The sequence below is a fragment of the Seriola aureovittata genome, chromosome 15 (assembly GCF_021018895.1).
Source record: "Seriola aureovittata isolate HTS-2021-v1 ecotype China chromosome 15, ASM2101889v1, whole genome shotgun sequence".
In the NCBI taxonomy this organism is placed as follows: Eukaryota; Metazoa; Chordata; class Actinopteri; order Carangiformes; family Carangidae; genus Seriola; species Seriola aureovittata.
The window spans coordinates 20025517-20045510 of record NC_079378.1 but is presented as its reverse complement, the minus strand read 5'-3'; the positions used below and the strand labels follow the sequence as shown (position 1 = coordinate 20045510).

The window sequence follows — 19994 nt, the reverse complement described above, 5'->3', positions numbered from 1 at the left end:
TTTGAAGGAGAAGGAGATATATGAAGTTGGTTTACGTACTCTTATGACATCTATCTTGTAATAATCAATTTGAACACATTAATCCTATGGCTATAAGCCTATGAATTTATAAAAGAATAGCCTGTCACACACTTATGGAAATGTACACACACTGTGCTGTGATAGTAACTGTCTGAGAGATTATACAACTGTATTTTTATTTACCAGAGAGAATGTGTTACTCGATTTATTAATTCACGCCGAAACATAATCAATCACAAGCATTGCAACGCGTTAGTTCGTCATACTTTTATTTTGAAAACATAACCGGAAGTTGTGCATGCTACTATGGTAGCATTCACCATGGTGTGTTTTGGCACCGGGACCGTGTTGTTTTGTGATGAGGCTGTAGTAATTCATTCGTAGTAGCGGAGCAGAGGAGAGGAACGGAGACAGACAGGGAAGAAGAAGTGAAGCTCAGGGTTTGATGAAGTGAAGTTTTCCCTCCCAGCGCGATGACTTCACGTACTTTTGGACTAATTGTCTCTCATGGGAAGCCGCTCTGAACATTTCGCATCTGTGATGTTAGTGTAAACGCGGAGAGGAGAACGGGACAGACTGACCGGGCGCTGCCTGCCACTCACTGCCGCCTCTCCTCTCATCAGTCGCGGCTTGCCTTTTAACGGACTATCCGCGGGATTGGAGACGCTGACTTTGGGAGCGGGGAGAAAAAGTTACTGTGTGGGATGTTTGAACTTCCGATTTCATCCTGCAGCGGCTGAGATGCTGCCTGTGGAGTTTGAAGCTGTTTGTGGAGATTTCATCCCGTAGACTGGAAATCATCTGCACGTCTGAGTGGGATATATGACTGAGCTGCTGCTGGACAGCTTGTCTCAACTGTGCTTTTTTCCCGAACCTATGAAAAATCTCGGTGTATAATGGAGTACTGCCCGGCTTTGGTTGTCCTCCTGGTTTTATTTGCACTCAGAAGTTTGGCATATGGTAAGTTTAAATTGGCATGCGTCTGGTTGTTTTGGGTTATGTTTGCACAGATGGAGCCTATATGTTCATACCAGTGGCTCCCAAACGAGGTCTCACAGACTCCCAAGGGCTCTAAAGGGGGTTTCCACACACACACACACACACACACACACACACACACACACACACACACACACACACACACACCCACACACACCCACACAAAGATAAGACATTCATTTTACAGACTTTAGTCACATAAAACAACAATTGTATGTCCTCCTTTCCTTATTTAATTTAATGCATTCTTGAGATGAAATAAATTCAGCAACCCTTGCATTTATGCCATGTATTTGTGCACAAGTCTAAGTAATCCTCCTGGATGATGTCATTTAAAAGGCCACTTAAACCAGCAGACATCAGAGTAGCCCATATGCAGCATTACTGTGTGTCTTGCCCAAGGGACTGTGGATTCACACCAGCATCTGCTCCCCGCAGAAATCTGACTTTGTTGTGATTCTAGCCCGCTCATTTATCTCTATTATGGGGCCCATTAGGTTAAGACATATCCTCTGCACAATGCAACTGTGAAACAGCAACAGCACGATCCACTCAGTTTCCTTCCATTCACTGGTGCAGGGTACTGTCAGTGAGCATGGCAGTGCTGGGAGTTTGATTTCCCCCCCTGTGGACAACAATGCTGAAAAATGTATGAATTCTTCTTACTGTACTGTGTTTGTGAAAGCACTCACCAGATGCAGCATGTTAAATGTTAAACTGTTACTCCATTTCCATCTGATTGTGCTCTTCTGTTGTATTGTGTAGAGCTGGGGCAGACATACACAGTGATGGTGGATAAAGATGTATTCTCTAGTACAAATCTTAGTGTCCTTGGGTTTAGCCTCCACTGAATCTCCAGATACACATGCCCAACAAAGCAAATTGGCCTTTGTTGTTTAACTGCTTTTTTTTAATGCCTCTATAGTCAAATAACTGCATACAGTACCGTTAATCTTAGTCCCTCTTATAGTAGACTATCGGAAGAAAAAGCTACCATTACAGGCACATCGTCCACCAGAACGTGATTCTGACTTGTAGACTGAGTCAGCTCCGGGATGATGGAAACCTGCTCAAATGAGCCTGGATGCTGGATCCTCAGATCCTCCATCAATCACAGATGTATAACTGGTAAACTGCTACCACTAGGCCACAGGCCCTTTGTCAACACACCCATTTCTTTGTATTCTACACAGAAACACTCAGACGGTGATGTACAAAGCAATTATTTCGATGCAAGTGGGATGTTATAGTTTGTGACAGCGTGGTGTCTTTGGGCCTGGCCCTACTGCTGAGGCTTCCTTTTACAAGGCTGTAAACACTGGCTATGAACCTGAAGCATATGAACTCAGCACCAGTGAAAGTGCTCCTCCAGAGACTTCCCATGCTCCTCTGGGACGACAGAGGCTGGATTAAAGATACTTATTTTTATTTTAGCAAAACACACAGTGATGTTTAAAAAAGAGCCTTTACTGTTTTTAGCCATGACACTTTTTTTTTTATTAGTTGAAATTTACATTTAAATACGAGTGTGTGTCAAAGTCTGACACTGTTATCCCGAGCTGCTTTTAAAAGGGAGATTAAAGGGGGAATAAGCTTCAGATCAGTACAAGCATTGAAGTAAGTAGTACATATGGTAAAATTAGCTCTATATGATAAGATGAATTTAAGAATCATCCTCCTTATCTCTCTGTTCCCTTTCACCTCTGAAGGGCCCCCTCTCATGGAGCCAGAGTCATGTTTCAGAGTTGTGATCCTCAGACTGTTTGGCCAGTAAGATGACACTGGAGTCTGCAATGTTATTGTCAGTCATCTCTGTCTCCATCAGTCAGCGCAGCAGACTCCGGCAGCTCTCTCCAACGGCCCGTCGACCCTGTCACAGGGCCATGTGTTTGCCATGCTCTTTATTAAAGTGACGTGAGGGGGGGGGGGGGGGGGGTCTGAAAGCAGCCACCTTGTTGACTCATGAATGTCCCCAAACAGACCAGTGACCAGATCAAATGGCTGGTGCCAAAGCTTGATACCCACACTTTAATTACAGTCTTAGCACACAACTCCATTTCCTCCAGGGGGGGTGCGCTGCAGTGGTGGTGTTCGGAAATAGCATAATTACCAAGATGTGTCATTGTTCAAAGTCTTTTCTGTGGTTTGTGGCGGTTGTGTGTTTTCACATGAGGCATTTAAGACTCACTGTCATCCGCAGTGGAGGCGGTTTCTTTAATGAACTGGTCAAGGACAGTTTGACAGGAGTTAAGCTGCTGCTGTGATTTAATATGAGACATTTCAGTTAATGAGTAAAATCTTTAAACTTGGGATACAAATATCAGACTTTTTTCTGTCCTAGGAAAAAAAGACACCAAAAATAAACAAACAAATAAATCTGCCTCCATCCACCGATCAGAAGGTCGATGGTTTGATCCCCGGCTCCTCCAGTCTGCATGTCAAAATGTCCTTGGGCAAAATACAGAATCCCAAATTGCCTCTGATGGCTGTTCCATCAGTGTATGACTGTGTGTGTGGTAGAAGTGCTGTATGTGTAGAACAAAGCGCTGTATGAATGTGTGTGTGAATGGGTGAACGTGGCATGTAGTTTAAAGCGATTTCAGTGGTCGATAAGAATAGAAAAGTGCTATATACGTAAGTGCAGTCAATTTTACCATCCCAACACAATGGAGCAGCATTTCTTTCTAGAAACAATGTCCCTGGTGCTCTGGTACTCAACAGGCCCATTGTAAGCAGGTTTAATGGGGACTATCTCTTTGGTAGAAGGATGGGCCTAAAAAAAAAAAAAAACCCAAAAAAACAGTTGACAGGACATTCTGTGAAATCGAGCTGCAACTCTTGATGATTTTAATTTTAGATTAATCCGCCTGTTATTTGCTTTGATTAATCTATTAATTGTTTTGTCTAAAAATTGCCACAAAGAAGTGAAAGAATCCAGAGCCAAAGGTGACGTCTTGTAATGTCTTGTTTTATCCGAGCAACAGTCCAAAAACCCAAATACATTCAGTCTTCTATGCGTAAATCATACATTTATAGAAGCAGGAACTGGGAAATGTTTGGCAACTGGCAACTGGCAATTTTGCTTGAAATGTTACTTAAAAGATGAGTTGATTGAAACAGTTGCTGATTAATTTTAGGTTTTAATTTAGGCTGACACAGATTTCTCAAAAGTTCCACATATTAAATTAAAATGAAACTATTTGCATGGCTTCTTTTTTTCTAATGTGGGTGTGCAGACCTTGTAATATCTATTATACATATCCAGTTTGTTGATGATTGCATATTTTTTGATCATCATTTGGAAGCCTGTGAGTTGATCTGGTTTGTTATTTATCTCAGTCTTATAGTTGTTGATGTGACTGACTTCTAACAGGATAACTGTGGATGACTCATCACAAGCCAATGTATAGTAGCGTAGGTTTTTGCTATTGGCTTATTGACAACACGTCTCCGTTCTGCAGGGGAGAAAAAAAGGAGACAGAGAAAGCTTTGTAGTCATTTTTGAGAACAAACACACACATACTGAGCGCACCTTCCTCCTCCCCCACCTGCCCGCCCATCTGTTCTTTACAGATCAATTAGACTGTCGATAGCTCAGCGAGCGTTGGTATGATACAAGGAAATGAGCTATATCTCCTGAAAATCATTATAACACAAGAAAATCCTAATTTACAATGATTGAAAACTAACACTCGAAAAAGGCGGGGCAAAGATCTAAACATCCTCTTCCTGTCATCGCAGGATCAGCAGTGTTAATCATGAGCTGAAGCTGCTGTTTGAAGCTGGTTTTCTTTTTTCTGCTGGTTTGCTAAATTTAGAAATAAGAAAGTAAGAAATCCAAAAAATCTGGGAGTTGAGCTGAAATTCTGACACTGGACAGCCGCTCATTATGTACACGGACGATAACAGAATTTCACGAAGCCAAATATTCATTACATGGAAGTTTGACGACACCTCATGCTGCATTATAAACAGATTATTTCTGCATTCAAATTTAGCAATGGAAACAAACAAAAACATGTTTTTCCTTTTCCAAATGTAACCATAGGGCGTTTTCACAGTGTACAACTCCATCTGCGGAACCAAGGGGTTGCACTTCCTCTATTTAATGATACCGCTTAATATCCCTGCACATTCCTGCCACTGAGGGCCAAAGTAAACACACGCCGGGGCACCAGAGACCTCTCCATCGGGCATCAAAGAAAGGGAACTAAAACGGAGCAGGATCTCTACTTAGCAGCGGGCGCTGACAGGACAAGTCAGCTATCCCCTCTCCTTAAAAGTCTCAAGTGCGACCGCCTGAGGGGCCCGGCGCAATACCGCCTGAGCTCCCCCACCTCAGGCTGTAGACAGATGGATGGCCCCCCCCCCCCCAACATTAGTTCCAGTGGGTTTTTGTGAGGAGGGCTGACCTCTCCATCGCTGGTGGAGGGGGGTGAATCACAGGCCACTGCTGTCCGACTATCGTGAAATCTCAGTCATACTCAGCACCGGGCAATGTGGCCATATAGTAGGTGGTACAGGTGTTGCTTTTATCTTAAGTGGAGGAATCTTCCTTCCTCTCTTTTTTTAAAGTGATTGGAAATCAAAAGAAGTTTGCAAATTCTATAATTTATCACGGTCATTAAACAGTAAAACTCCATGCTGTTAGCCCCAGATGTTTAACCAGATGGGTTTCCACTCAGGTGTTGCTGTACAGTAGAAACACAATCTATAAGTCATCACGGTCTTACGAAAACATAATGAACAGGTTGCACAACTACTGCAGGTACAGTAGGATGAATGTGTGCAATTTCCCTTTCACAAGAGCCATTGAGTCTCTTGTTATTGCTTCATTTGGTGAGAGATTAAATTAGTCACTTGGATGGATTACATAGTTCTTACACAACCACAACATGCCATATTTTTTGTCTCTTCTGCGTCTGAGTACAACACGAGCATATGGTTTTCCTCAACTTTCACTGCCAAGGCAACCACTCAGTCAAATGTTTACCCAGCTTTTCACGGAGTGCAGTTTGAAGCGCAACAATCGTGCGCTGCGGATTCGAAGGGAATACCCGCGGGTGTAGCCACAGCTGTCCCCGCCATTACTTTTTGTCGACCCGTTGTATATATTTGCGAGAGCCTGGCACTTGAAAGCTTGGCGCGGGGAAAGAGCCAACCCGATAATGGATCATTTTCAGCACTGGTGTATCAAGGTGACGCTGCGGCGGAGGGATTGTGACAGCCTCTGTCAATGATTTAATGGCGAGCTCTAGAAGTGACAGGGACAGCTCTTTTGGGAAAGTGACAGTCGCTGGGTGCCTGTTATTTTGTGATGGGAGTGTTGATACACAAAAGGTGACTTGGGGATAGGAGGCAGTTAGAGTGTCTATTTGGCTGTTAGCTCTCTGTTTGATGATTGACGGCCTCGCAAGATGTTCCAAAGGGAAATGTTTATTTAATAAATGTGACTTGGGTGACAAGGAAATCAGTTTCTCCCAAACTTGTGAGTTGCAACTCCCCAGCAAGAAAAAAGAAAAGTGTTCAAAGAACTCAGAGAAGAAGAAAGCAGCTGGATTTGAATCCATCTCTTGCACTCCTTACATCAGTTTCTCTACTTCTTGTCTTAATTAAACATCAGAACCAGCAATCCTTTAAATCTCTTCAACAAATATGTAAAGAATGCATTTATCTTAGGCTTGAGCGACATCTACAATTTAATATCTTGATTAGGGCTGAACAATTTATCAAAATATTAGTGAATTTGCAATACAGCCAAGTGCAATATCCAAATAGCAGGAGCTGCAGTTTTTTGATAAAGGTAAAATATGTCACAGACAGACCATGAATGAAGCATAGCGGTGCTGCAAATATCATGTTCTCCAGATGTAGGTGAACATGCTCGTTTGATACGGACCCAAGAAAAGTCAATTTTTTTCTTTTTTTTATCTGTCAAAAAAATAATCGCAATATTATTTTTTAGCATATCATTCAGCCTTAATCTCAATACAGTCCAACCCAGATATTACAATATTGTATTGTAGTTTATGTTTCAGTTGTTGTTGTTTTTCTTCATAATAATATATAATTATATTTTTCTATTTTGTGTTTTAGTTCGTTTTCATTTTTATTTGTCACATGCAAGGTCCAATGTACAGTAAGCAAAGCAGTGAAATGAGGGCCGACCTCAGCAGTTGATTATTGAATTATGAAAAATATTGCACACTGCGAGAAATACCACGATAATTAATATTATTGAATGTTGGCCCATCTTCTCCTTATTTATCTATCTACTTTTCTCTTTCATCATTATGTTATCACGCTCTTTGACTGCTACGATTACACATTCTCAGTGTTTCATATATGATTAGACCTCATTCATATTCTGGTCTCATAATATGTTCTGTCTTCTGAAGTTGCCAGCAGTGTATCATGAAAAATGATCAATGAAACTTTATATTTTGACGCTGTACTGAAACATTCAGGTGGAAAGAGGAGGACTGAGCAGCTGAGTAGTTCACTGTATATCTGAACTCCCCATCATCCACTCTTGATCCGTAAAACCAAAATGATGTCTCCTTGTGTAGAGTATTTCAATGGAAAACGAGCTAAAGCTTCATATCAGGCTCGGTGTCAAGTTTTTCCTTTTCGGTTATGGTCTTAGGAGGTCAGGAAGTCCCTGTCTCGACCCTTTCCTCCCTCCGAGTGACACTATATGTATGTGATCTATGTGGTCAGACAGATAGGAGCAGATAGCCGATGGCCTGTGTGCGTGTGTGTGTGTGTGTGTGTGTGTGTGTGTGTGTGTGTGTGTGTGTGTGTGTGTGTGTGTGTGTGTGTGTGTGCATGTAAGCGGACACAGATCTAACAGGAGCTAATCTTGAAATATGCTGCGGTGGGACAGGAAACCAATGGCATTTCCCCACAGCTGTGTTAGGCCACCCACAACCAGTGGTGCGGCTGTCTTGGAGCCAAGCGAGTAATTCCTCCCTGACATGAGTGAGAGAGCAAAAACACTGCTGTGCCTTCACTGATGAACCCTAATTAACTGATGATCACTGATAAGAAATAACCCAGTCATAAATATAAATATATACCCATTGATATTCTTGAGTTTGCTCTTTTATCCCATCTCCCAGTTTCTGCTCTTCCTTCCCTCCCTCCAGTATTTTCTCCTCTATTTCTTCTTGTCTCTTCTTGCTCTCATCACACAGAACACTTAAAGCAAAATCGAATGAAGAGTGAGTCTAGTTGCCACATACAGTTGCTGCTCTCTTGTTCTTTCAAAGCCTATCCAAATCCCCCCTTGGTGGAGTCAGTGGAGAAAATCGATGCTTCTCACTGGAGGGTAACTGGAACTCAAACTGACAACACTTGGCAGGATTGGTAGTAACTTGAAGGAGTTTGGGCTGGTTGTATATTAGTCCCCAGGATTGCTATTTGCAGACTCCTCTTCAAGTTGCATTCAAAGTTCGCTGAATGTTTAAATAGGAGAATAATTTAGTTTGAACCGTCCTCCGCATTATCGGTGTTGATACCGAATGTTTTGCAGAAGCCACCACTTGGTCACTCAGACCACATTGTGCTGCAGAAAGAATATTTGAAAGTCAAAGTAAACAGTTGAAATCTGCATGTAAAGGGTCGTTTCGGTGCTTGGAACTAAATCAAAGCTTAATCAACTCCCCGAGCCTCTCAGCCATATTTAACCAACGAGGAACTTTTTGTGTAAAAATGGTCTGTTAGGCTTAACTATTTGTTCCTGTTGGACCAGAAAAAGACACCACTGTTTGTTCTCTATCTACAGCAAGCTGCTTCTGCCTTGTCAATGTGCCCGAACATCAAGCCAAAACTCATTTCAGCTGTTTTGCCAGTGCAAGAGGCCGTACTCAGAGGGAGCATGAAACAGTTGTTAGAGGAAAGGGCTTCTTTTTTTTTTTTTTTGGTTGCTGCCCTGGGAGTTTGGATCTTTTTGCTCCCAATTTCCATGATCCCCTCGTCTCAGAGAAAAGAGAAAGAAGCAGCCCCGGCCCGTACTCATGAAGCCGTTCAATGCCCCAAGAGAGACATGATAAAAACGCCCAATTTCCTTTTGCAAAGTTCACCCTGCCCATTTGGATGCTTAGCATCAACACAAGCTCAATTAAGGAGGTTTGTCTTTTTATGGCTAGCACTCTGTATTCTCATGCAAGTGCATCATGTTGTTGTCCCCACAGGGTCAGACAGGGGGAGGCTGCAGAAAAAGCACCCCCACCCCCACCCCCACCCCCACCCCTTACTGCTGCCAATTTAACTTTGAATGCACATTTGCAAATCAATTCCTGTGGCTTTGGTGGAAATGGAGAGACAGAGAAGGAGGCCGAGCTGTAAAACAACACATTCTCCAAGAGGGGAGCTGAAAAGAATTGCAGATGAGGGAGGAATAGGAATAAGAAAGTTGTTGAATTTTCTTTGATCGCCATCTTCCGTTCCCCTCCTCTCTCCTCTCTCCTCTAAGCTCTCTCTGTTCATCAGGTACTTTTTTTTTTTTCACCTCTGTACTGGAATTTCGGCTTAAAAGAGATTTTTCTTTGCCATTAACAGCTATATCTTTTTAAGCAGAATTGGGTGGGGAGGGTGGTTATCTCGAGCGCATTGTGATGGTTAGCTCAGCTTAGCCTTAATTTTAGTTGCTAAGCCAGAGGATGGCTTAAAATCTTTTTTAACCACAACTCACCACAGAGTGAATAGGAGGACAGGCTCTTGAGGTATTGCAGTATTCTGATTTATTTTCAAGTCCTTCATGCTGAAATGAAAGGTATTTCTCACCCTGTCTGATAGGGCTGAAGTGCTGTCCGTGTTTTATGTCCTTTTCCCAGCAGGGCTGTAGTGAACTGAATGTTTTTGATCCTATGTGTGATGACACATAAACCCTCTGTGAGCTGGTGCAGTTGGCTCGGGGGTGGTGGGCATGCTGGACCTTCAGCAGGGACACAGTTGGTAAGTAGGTGTGAGGATTTGTGTCGACCTTGAGACTGAGCCATGTACAAATATCAGATGAAATGACAACCAGAGCCTCCCTGGATTTATTGTAAGAGTCGGACCATCGTCTGAGCATTGTAGCATCTCTGTTTGGAAAATGGTGTATGAGTCTGTGAAATGCACTCTAGGAATGATGCACGGCTAAGTTCATATTTACATCCAGAGCTGTAGAAGTGCAGAACGAGGGTTAACAAGCTGTTACCTGAAGCGAAATAGCTTGTCAAATGAAGATGAGGCAACACAAAATATCAGCCTCTGCTTCCATTTAGTTTTAACTTCAGTTCGTCTTTTTAATGATGAACTGTCGAGGCCTTTCATCTCAAGCGGAGGACATCTCTCATCACACCTCGAAACCGGTTGACAATGTCACTTATTTGATGGCCCCTCCCCCAAGCAAATAAACGTGTAACGTGTAAGAGTTGTTCCGTTGTTCTGGTGTTTTTGCCTTTTCAGATGATGTAAATCTGCTCAGGGGTTGAAAGCCCACTTGTGTTTGTGGTGAAAGAAGAGGGGGGGTGGAAGGGAGTTGGGTTCGGGGGGGGGGTCGTCTTGGGATCCACTGTAGATCTTTGGCAGTGTTCCTCTGTACTTGTTTTATATGAGGGCGGGGCAGCACTGAGCCACTTGTTCTTGAAGGAGATGAGAAAAAGTTGTGTCTCAGCACTTCGTCATCCTCCATCACAGCGAGGACATTGCAGCAGGAGCTCCAGCTCCCTGTGGCTGTGTTTGGTCCAATTTCTCTCCTTCGTTTTTTGCGCACTTTTACCTTGCACTACTTCTGTCACACTCTCAGGCTTTATCCTCTCCTCCTCCGCCTCCTCCTCCTCCTCCTCCTCCGCCTCCTCCTTTTCCTCCCCTTTCTTTCCAGTTTAAGCAGCTTTGAAGTTGTTTGACAGTAATTCACGGTGTATGTGCATTTGTCTTGATGTTTAAATATAATCTAAATACAGAGTCTTTTTGATTTGGAGTCTGTTTGAGTTTGAACTCACCAGGTAGGCCGGGAAACTGCACGCTGACTTAGTGGAATTAATTAAAATAAACAGTGTTATGATTTTCTTTGCTGGATTAATCAGTCTCATAATTACGCTGCAGGAGAAATTCAAGTGTGTGGAGTTTTATATGGAGAACTGTACTGTACTGGGCCCGTTATTTGCCATTGGTGCCGATGGGTCAACTCATCATTCTATAAAGCTACAACACTTAATAAAGTATTCAAATTTGTTCATGCAGGTTGTACAGCTTTGCACCTAATTCAACACGTTTGAATGAGTCCCACCCACAGGTGGCATAGTATATGATTCATATCAATTTCATATATAATTTAATCAACCCTCATATCCTGCACAGAGGAATCTGCGTTCCTTTAATATTATACTTGTCCCTAAATTTACATTGAGAAAAATTGCACACTAGGACTTTAAAGGCTACAAATAAAGAAAAATTATTTTTACCGCAGATGATGGACAGCTATCAAAACTGCAAGGTAAATCACACATACACTTAATCCACCACAGCTGTCTTTGGGCATGGCAGTATAGAGAGTAATTCATCTTTCCTGCACACACCGTTCTTGTCAAACAGATTCTTGCTCTCTCAGGCCAGACTCCGCAGCATCCCTGTGGTTTCATTAGCTCACATGTAGCTTTGAGAGTTCCTGCCATGCTGCTGTAGTACACCGCGGGCAGGAGCTAATAGGTCCTTAGAGGGCCCAGACTTTCCTATTAGACACCTTCTTCAAGAAAACCAGTCATACTGTGCCGTCTCCAGCTGTCCATTTAACCCACTTTGAGTTCATCTCTTCCAGCCTCGCCCCTTATCTGTTAAATACATCTACGCTCACTTTGAGCTGTGTAGCGGGGGAATACCGCTCATCTTAAAAATTCTGATATCTCTGAGTCGTATGGCAGCGCTGTCGGCCCCCATCAACATGCAGATCTGTACCATTGTACTGTCATACTAATGTACAGCCTGCGGGTACGCGAAGGAGCTGGTGCGAAGTCAGTATAGATTCAGAAAAATGTCTCGGCATCTTATGTTTTTTTTTTTTCCTATTCCTCTGACTGAGCCGTACATCTGTGTGACATCCTAGATTAAGGTGGTTGAGCGTTTCTGCGTGTAGAAGCCAGTCGCTGCGAGAGAGAGAGATCGTCTCATCAAGTCTAAATTGGATGGTTGGCATATCATCTCTTAAGAGCTGCTGTTCAGTGGCTGTCTCGCTGATATTTAGCTCAGTCTCACTCGGTGGTCTTTTCTCTTTAAAAAGCATTCGCTTTACATTTCCACATGGCTTGTTCCAACCAGCTCGGACTGTAAAATTTATGAGTCAGCTCTTAAAGGCTCTGTCCTGCTGAGCTCTCACCACAGTCCTCCCCTCCACCACCCAAACCCGAGCCAGATATACTCAGCTCAACCATGATACATATGCTACCTTAAAGCTAGATGCAGGTCTCTATCCACAGCTCAGAGACCTGCGGGGGGGGGGGCTGTTTTCTGTTTTTATTCCACAGGAGATCAGTCTTGTAAAAAATATTGCACTTTATGTTTTCATATTCAGAAATATATCACCTGAAATGTTATATCAGGTAGTCCTGCATTGCAAATCACAGAGATTAAAGTTTGCATAGATATGATTAGACACCCATTGGTGGCACTTTGGGAGAGTGCCGTACATCCACCCACAATTCTTTGTTTTTGCATCTTGCCTCCAATATAATGGCACAGTTTTATTTTATTATTTTATTGTCATTTTAACATCAGTGGTAATAACTGCATGTGAACGATATAAAGAAACTGCATCACACTCAACTGAGGAGGAGTTTAACTCAATGTTCAGGTGGAGTTAATATTGACTTTGCCTCAGAGTTGATTCATTTTTCAACATTAATTTGGCTCCATTCTTTGTTACGCAAAATCCCATTTGTATGCAAAGTGAAAAGCACATCGGTGGTGACACAGTTTTCTTACACTGCACATGTGATAGTCAGTGAATGGTAATATCCGGAGTAGTCAAAGAGCAGTTGGTGAACACTGGACACCTTCATTTTCAGACATTACATTGTAAGTTTAAGGAAGAAAAAGAGAGGAAATTGCATTAATGGGTTTTTTGCGTTAACCTTAAAAGGTAAATCTGATCGCATGCTGTTTTCAGTTCTTTGGAAGTAGACATCAGACAGAAGCCCAGCTGCTATTTGACTCTAACTAGGAGCAACTTCAAAGCCTCAATACCATTTCCTGCTATTCAGAGCTTCCTATTTCTCCATTTTGCTGAATGTAATTACATTTAGAGCAGGGCCATCAGACGATATATATTCCATCAGCAAAAAGCACTTAAGAGGAGTTTTTAATCCCCTGAAACCTAATGGAGGATTTGTCACTTTGCAGGGAGGAATTTTGACTGCTGTTCTTATCAGGTGCTATCAAGTCTGAACCTTTGAACTCCTTCTCATTCATGCACCTGTGGGAAGAACCATTACGAACCTTTCTATTATGTAGGCCCGCAGCACATGACGCTGTATGGTATAACGGTATATGCTTGTGCTGTAGGCACGGTGTCAGCGTTCTTTCCGCTGGAGAAGAAGAACACTATAAAAAAAAGTTCTCATCTTGATCAACCTTCGGAGGTTTGAGATTTTACACAAACTGAAACAGACTCATGCTCTCTTTTTCTACCTTGTCCACTTGTGGCTCCATCTTGTTTTTCTTCCCTTTGTAGTGTTCAATGAATTATAAACTAAAACCAAAGCTACTCAGCTTCTACAGGAAAGTCGCTGTCACCCTGAGTTATATTTCATTTCTGTTAGGCTTGGGCTGATATCTCACAATATCGAATGTTGTGATATTTCCTGCTATTTATATCGATAAAATGTAATAATATAGACTGGCTTTTTTTTTGCAGTGTCATACAGTCTTCCCTGCAGCCAAGTCCGACCCTCATTTCACATACATTACAATAATATATGTATTTATCATTAAAAAAACAAAAAAAAAACCCACCTGATACACACAACTAAACATGCTGGACTGTATTGAGATATTACATTTTGCATGTATTCAAGCCAAATTATAACTTATTTAGACTTAAACTGAGCAATTAGTTATTCCACCAGAGCAGCGGCATATGAGCGAAACAAAGCTCAAGTGATGCCGACTTCTGTGTTATGCAAAGGCAAAACAAAACTCCTCGATGCTGAACAAAGCACCTCGTGTTTTCTGTCTCCCTGTCATGAGCACAACCACTCCCACCAATCTCCTGCTGTGACTGCTCTGAAAACACAAAGTTGCGTAATGCTTGCACTGCATGGGACGGGTAAAGGAAGCCTTTCTGTGACAGGGAAAAATGGTTGTAGTTGAAAAAAAAAAAAAAAAACAGCACAGCTTACTGGTTGAGCGGTAAGGCAAGCGGAATCAGAAACACACCGTCGTGAAGCGGTGAACGCTGCAACAGTCATTACTGGAACAAAAAACTTGGTTATTGTGGAAATCACGGGCGAGACGCACCTCCTGTTGTCACTCTTTCATACGCTCTCCGGGGGGAGATTTCACTTGTGCCTCGTGGCGCTTGAGTTTGTGTTATTGCTTTTCATACATAATTGTACCACCAACATGCTGTCATTCAAATATAGGGGGGGGAAGAAGAGAAGACAGGGGGTGAGGGGTGGAGGGGGAATAAAGCAATTTCAAAGCTTGGCAAAAAAAAACCTGTGGGAATTACCTAGACTCCATCTTTGTCTGCTTCTGTCTCTCTCTTTTCATTTATGTCTGTCAATCAGACTCTAAAAAAACCCCCAAAAACAAGCCAGAGTCTGCAGACGGCAACAATTCTGACCAGAAACACAACGTCTTTATATTGATAAGTAATTTGCCTTGCAGAGATATACAGTTATATGGAATAGAAAAAACACTTTTCAAATGTCTTTATATTATATAAATATTTTCAACTGAAATCCATATGGGAAAAGTATGTATTTGAGTTGTTTGTATATGTTTGATAAATTTCATTAGTTCAGTCAACCTACTTTCCCATGAATTCTGATTAGCACAGTTCTACCACATTTACTTCTCTCATGCTTCCTCCTCCACCGCTGGAGAATCTGGTTTTGGTTTAACAGATACAGAATTTCGAGCATGTCATTTTCACACGTCCTCTTGATTTATACTTTGAATGTAACTGTTGAGCAATTGCATTACACGCTCATGTCACACAGCCATGTTGTCAGTGATAAAATTGTGTGTTTTTCTGCAGCTGAAGCTCAAGAGGTTTGAACAGAGGGCAACTGAGTGTGTGTTTTTATAAGTTGTGCCAGAGGCCAGAATGTAAAAAAAAAAAAGCTGAGGATTTTTGTGTTCTGTGTTTATTATAGTCCTTACCCTTCCTTCACTGGTGCAACCACACTCTTTAACATCTTGAGTGTATGAGCAGTCTAAATGGATCATGTTGTCACAGTTGAAAATCCAGTTTGCGATTTTAAAAAAAAGGGCTTGAAATTAAAACTTTGCTTCGTTTAGCATAAGGAATAAGCAGATGCTGTGCTTTAAAAAAAGAGAAAAAAAAATACATTTAATATCTCTCAGTAACAAAACACTTCATGTGCTTTTCTCTTCAATCTGTCGTCTGTTGGCCAAACTTTAAAACACCAAATGGCTCTGGTTTAGTTTGTAATAATTATCCCTCAAGTTTCAGTCCTATCGGTGTCAAGTAACACTCATATTCAAAAAAATCACAATCATCACAAATGGCTGCCCTCTGATGAACAAAATCTTAACCCTTTTCTTTTTCCCCTGTCTCCAGGTTCCAGACCCAGGTTAGAGGACGCCCCTCCTCGGATCGTAGAACACCCGTCTGATCTGATCGTGTCGAAGGGCGAGCCGGCCACCCTCAACTGTAAGGCGGAGGGTCGACCGGCCCCGGTGGTGGAATGGTACAAAGATGGTGAGCGCGTCGAAACGGATCGAGAGGACCCTCGTTCCCACCGGATGCTCTTACCCAGCGGCTCCCTCTTCTTCCTGCGAATTGTGCACGGGAGGCGAAGCAAGCCCGACGAAGGCGTCTACGTATGCGTGGCGCGCAACTACCTGGGCGAGGCGGTCAGTCGCAATGCATCGCTGGAGGTGGCAAGTAAGTGTCTGATTTTTTTTTTTTTTTTTGCTGTATGGGCTTGATGATCAGTTGATCAGAAACTATGTATATGTACAGTATGTATGTACAGTATGTTGACATAACACATGATTGTATTTCACAAAAGGAACTTAGTGCGCACTGCAGTACAAGTCTGTGGTGATAGGCCGCTGCTTGTTCATATATCAGGTGTCAAACAGCATGTTATGTATTATTTAGTTCCAGTAATAAGAGATGGATTCAATCACAGATGGATTTCACGAGTAATAAAGTTAGCCGCACTATAAAAGCAGAGGAGTGTGGAGGCAGCTTCAAAGGACTCTCTGGTCTCTTATCATCGCCATCACTCGGCTGACTTAACATAAGACGCCACCCTGACCTTGGTGTCAGATCTCCTGGCAGCTTGCACCCTGAGGCCCCCTCGCCACCCCACCCCACCCCTTGCCCACCCTTCATTCTGCTACCCAGCGTCCGACACCGCATCCTATCTTCTCCCCCCGCACCGGAGAGCCCGGCCCCTGTCGTGTTGTGACCAGGACTCTGCGACCGGGCCTGTTAATGTAGATGGATGACAGCTAGCGCCAGCGAAAAAGATAACGCTTGTCGCCACTGGACAGGAAAGCAGAAAAAAAAACTTCCTAGCAGGGAGGGGAGGAAAGGCCACTTTTAGTTTGGCAGCTTCTCACTAGCAGATGTTAGTCCCTTAAAATACAACAAACTCCTGTCAGATGGGTTTCCAACAGACAGCTCTTGATGTTTTTTTTTTTGTTTTTTTTTTGTAGCAGGGCTGCTTGTGATCAGTGGCACTTTAATGAAATGCGGACAGGGCCAATTAAATCTTTGCTGTTAGATTCGGCCATTACCTTTAGTGTTGGAAGACTACCAGGAAGTTTAACTTTGTTTTGACAGCAGCAGCAGGTGTTTTAAAAAAAATGTTGGCTGTTAATATGACTGCAAATATAGTTTTGGACTGAAGTTGTTGCTGCTTATTATATTGATCAAGTTTTGCCTCTGTTTTCCTTGATTATCCACTAATTTAGACCAGTGGTTCTCAACCTTTTTCGCTCCAAATTCCCTTCAAACGATACAAATGAAACTAGATACCCCATCTGATGAGATTTTTGCTTTTGCTTTTCTGTTTTATTACCGAAAGTGTTTAAACCCATGACAAAAATAGTCATACAGTCTGTCATTGTGTTCCTTATGGATAGAATTAAATTGGAAATAAATTATTTCCCTTTTTGCTGGGGACCGCCAGGAACGCTCCGGGTTATAGCTGACACACTGCTTGCGTGTGCGTGTCACGCCCTGCGGCTGCATCGCGGCGTCTCGCCTATTTTTCATGCGTGATGTGCGGCTCCCAGCAAAAAACAGAGAAAAGACCTGTTGATGTCAAATTGACATCATACCAGCAACATTACATAAGACTGACACCTTCCACAATAGTTGTCTATGTCTATTCTGAATCTGAATATATCACAGACATAAAAAAAGTATAATATATAATAATATAATAATATTTTTTAAACTATTTTAGCAGCTGTACGTGGAGACAGTGGCATTTTAGTGACATTTTCTGTGAAAACAAAGTCAAAAAATGAATTTATAATGTTCCAATAACCTGCAAACCTCTATGTAAAGAGATAGAGCTGGCAGTAGCAGCGACGCAGCTACACACGTGTGAGAGCCGCAGCAGGTCAGAGGCACAGCCGCCATGCGACGCGGGCAGTGTGTTCTTGGCATAATGAGTTTTGACATCATGCTGCTAGCAGCTTTTGCAAAAACACCAGTGAATGTTTAAACTGTGTTTCCCTCCGCACTGGCCTCTCCTAATATCGCTCACTTTTTAAATCTGAAACCATCTCTGGAATTTCTCATTTCTTATTAACACAAACCAGCTGAAAGGTGGTAAAACCCAGCTCCATTCACAGTAAAAATCTATGAAACTCTAGACTCCTGTCAAACACCTTACAGGTCAGGCAGCATATTTTCTTGAAAAGCTCCAGCTCCTAACTTAATAATCAGGCTGAATTTCCCCTTACTGCCTCCACAGTAAAATACAGCCCATGAATCATTTGCTATCCTCTGTAAACAGCTGGGATCTGTGCAGTGTGTCCGTCACCTTACCTAAAAGCTCTCCTCAAGCAGCATGAAGAATTACCTTTCACCTTGCTCTCGCTCTGTTTTGATATCAACATGAGAAGCCGCAGGGTGTTTGTGATATAAGCTGTATATGGAAACCAGGCAGAAAGAATAGGTGGAGGTGTTGTGAATCACTTTTCACAGAGCTGGTTGTGAAGAAAGAGCGAAGGAATAGAGCAGCGACACATGCCAGAAATTTCTCAGCCCCGTGAATAATCCTTAATGTTGCTGCCTACACTTTCTTTGCACTGTGCTGCTTTTTGAGCTCTATGCAAAGAAGCTGTCTTTGCTTTCTTAATTCATCACATCGGGACAGTGCTTAAACAAAACTAAGGACACATCATTAATGTTAATATTATTTTTGCCTTGATATTTCTGGCAGCTGCTGAAGGTGACAAGACAGTCTAATCCCCCCTTGTAGGCCAACATCGACAGCATCTCAAATACGGCTCTCTGGGGTTGTGCAGGGTCATGTTTGCAATCAAAAGGTTTTGGTCTTTCAATCTGCAGGGCCATGCGACTGATCGCTCCATCTATGTTTGTGTATGTCCGGCTTTCTGTTGGTTTCCCTACTAAAGCTGTAAGTCCTTCGGGAGGTGACATTCTCTGCAGCTGTCTGCAAAAACACACATGCACAAGGACACAAGTTGGCGCGCAGCAGTTGCTCTCACCGACAAAAATCCCTAATCCATGGTGATAGAGGAAAAACTGCAAGTGTGTGTCTCCTTGTTTGTGCATTTGCCTGTGCACAAACCCACAAACACACTTTTGGAGCATTGCTTCCATAGAAAGAGAGAGGGAGAGAGAGAGAGAGGGAGAGAGGGAGAGGGGTTATGGAGAACAAACAGTGGCCTGTGCCAGACCCAAGCCAGTGCCAGCTCCTCCCAGCCTCCTCTGCATGGCACCAACAGGGCCGGAGGTAAGGCCACAGGCGCATAGACCCGCCTGGTGCTGCCAGGGGGCTCAGCATGGCATCAGAGGAGGCGCAAGATGGCACTTTATGGCATCGTGTCATCTTTGCTCCCCAGCTTGTGACTTGGAAGCGCTGGGGACAAACGGAGAGGGATCGGCATTGTTTATTGGTGTGTATATTTGGTATCAGGGGTGGGAGCCAACACAGTGGGAAGCGTGGAGGGTTCAGGAGGTTTAACCCCTCACAGTCCAACCACTGCAGGCTGAGAGGCAAGGCACGGTGGAGAAGTCCATTGAGTTGCAGTGTGAATGACGATGCAGAATTGTGCGGCGCTGACAAACAAACCTGACCGGAGAGTTTGTCCAGAAGTGGTAAAGGAAGCAGCACAGATCGTTTTAAAGCAGAACACTTGTCTAGACATTTTCTCATGGAGAAGCAGCAGTTGATGAATGAGTCCTTAGAGGTCAAATAACTGTAACACTAGACACTCCCACCATCTTAGCTGTAGTTTAAATGTGTACACAGTTTATGGATTTCAACTTTAAAGTGGTCCTCCAGCCAAAATCCTTTGAAGCTCAAGCATCCTGTGCAGGCATAACAGGGTGACTGTAAAATGTTTGTAGACTCCTGACTTACAGAGAAACATCTGCAGTATAATCAAATAACACTTATATTCCTCTCACTTCCCATAGGAATTGCTATTGACATCAGAGTGCAATAGTGCAACATGGACACAGGTTATGTACCTTGTAATAAAATAAGGTGTTGGCCAGTGGGACATTTTGACCTGTTGGTGATGATAGA

The 19994-nt window shown here is 42.8% G+C and overlaps 1 protein-coding gene across 2 annotated transcripts in view; it reads left to right on the top strand.

Moving 5' to 3' along the window:
* Positions 1 to 398: 398 nt before the first annotated feature.
* Positions 399 to 19994, top strand: part of robo3 (roundabout, axon guidance receptor, homolog 3 (Drosophila)) — an 85137-nt gene continuing 65541 nt past the window's right edge. For both annotated transcript variants that reach the window (XM_056397057.1, XM_056397056.1), the window contains exons 1-2: positions 399 to 981; positions 15809 to 16135. In XM_056397057.1, coding sequence (XP_056253032.1) covers positions 918 to 981; positions 15809 to 16135 — 391 coding nt within the window. In that variant the 5' untranslated portion in view covers positions 399 to 917. The remainder of the gene's footprint in view (positions 982 to 15808; positions 16136 to 19994) is intronic.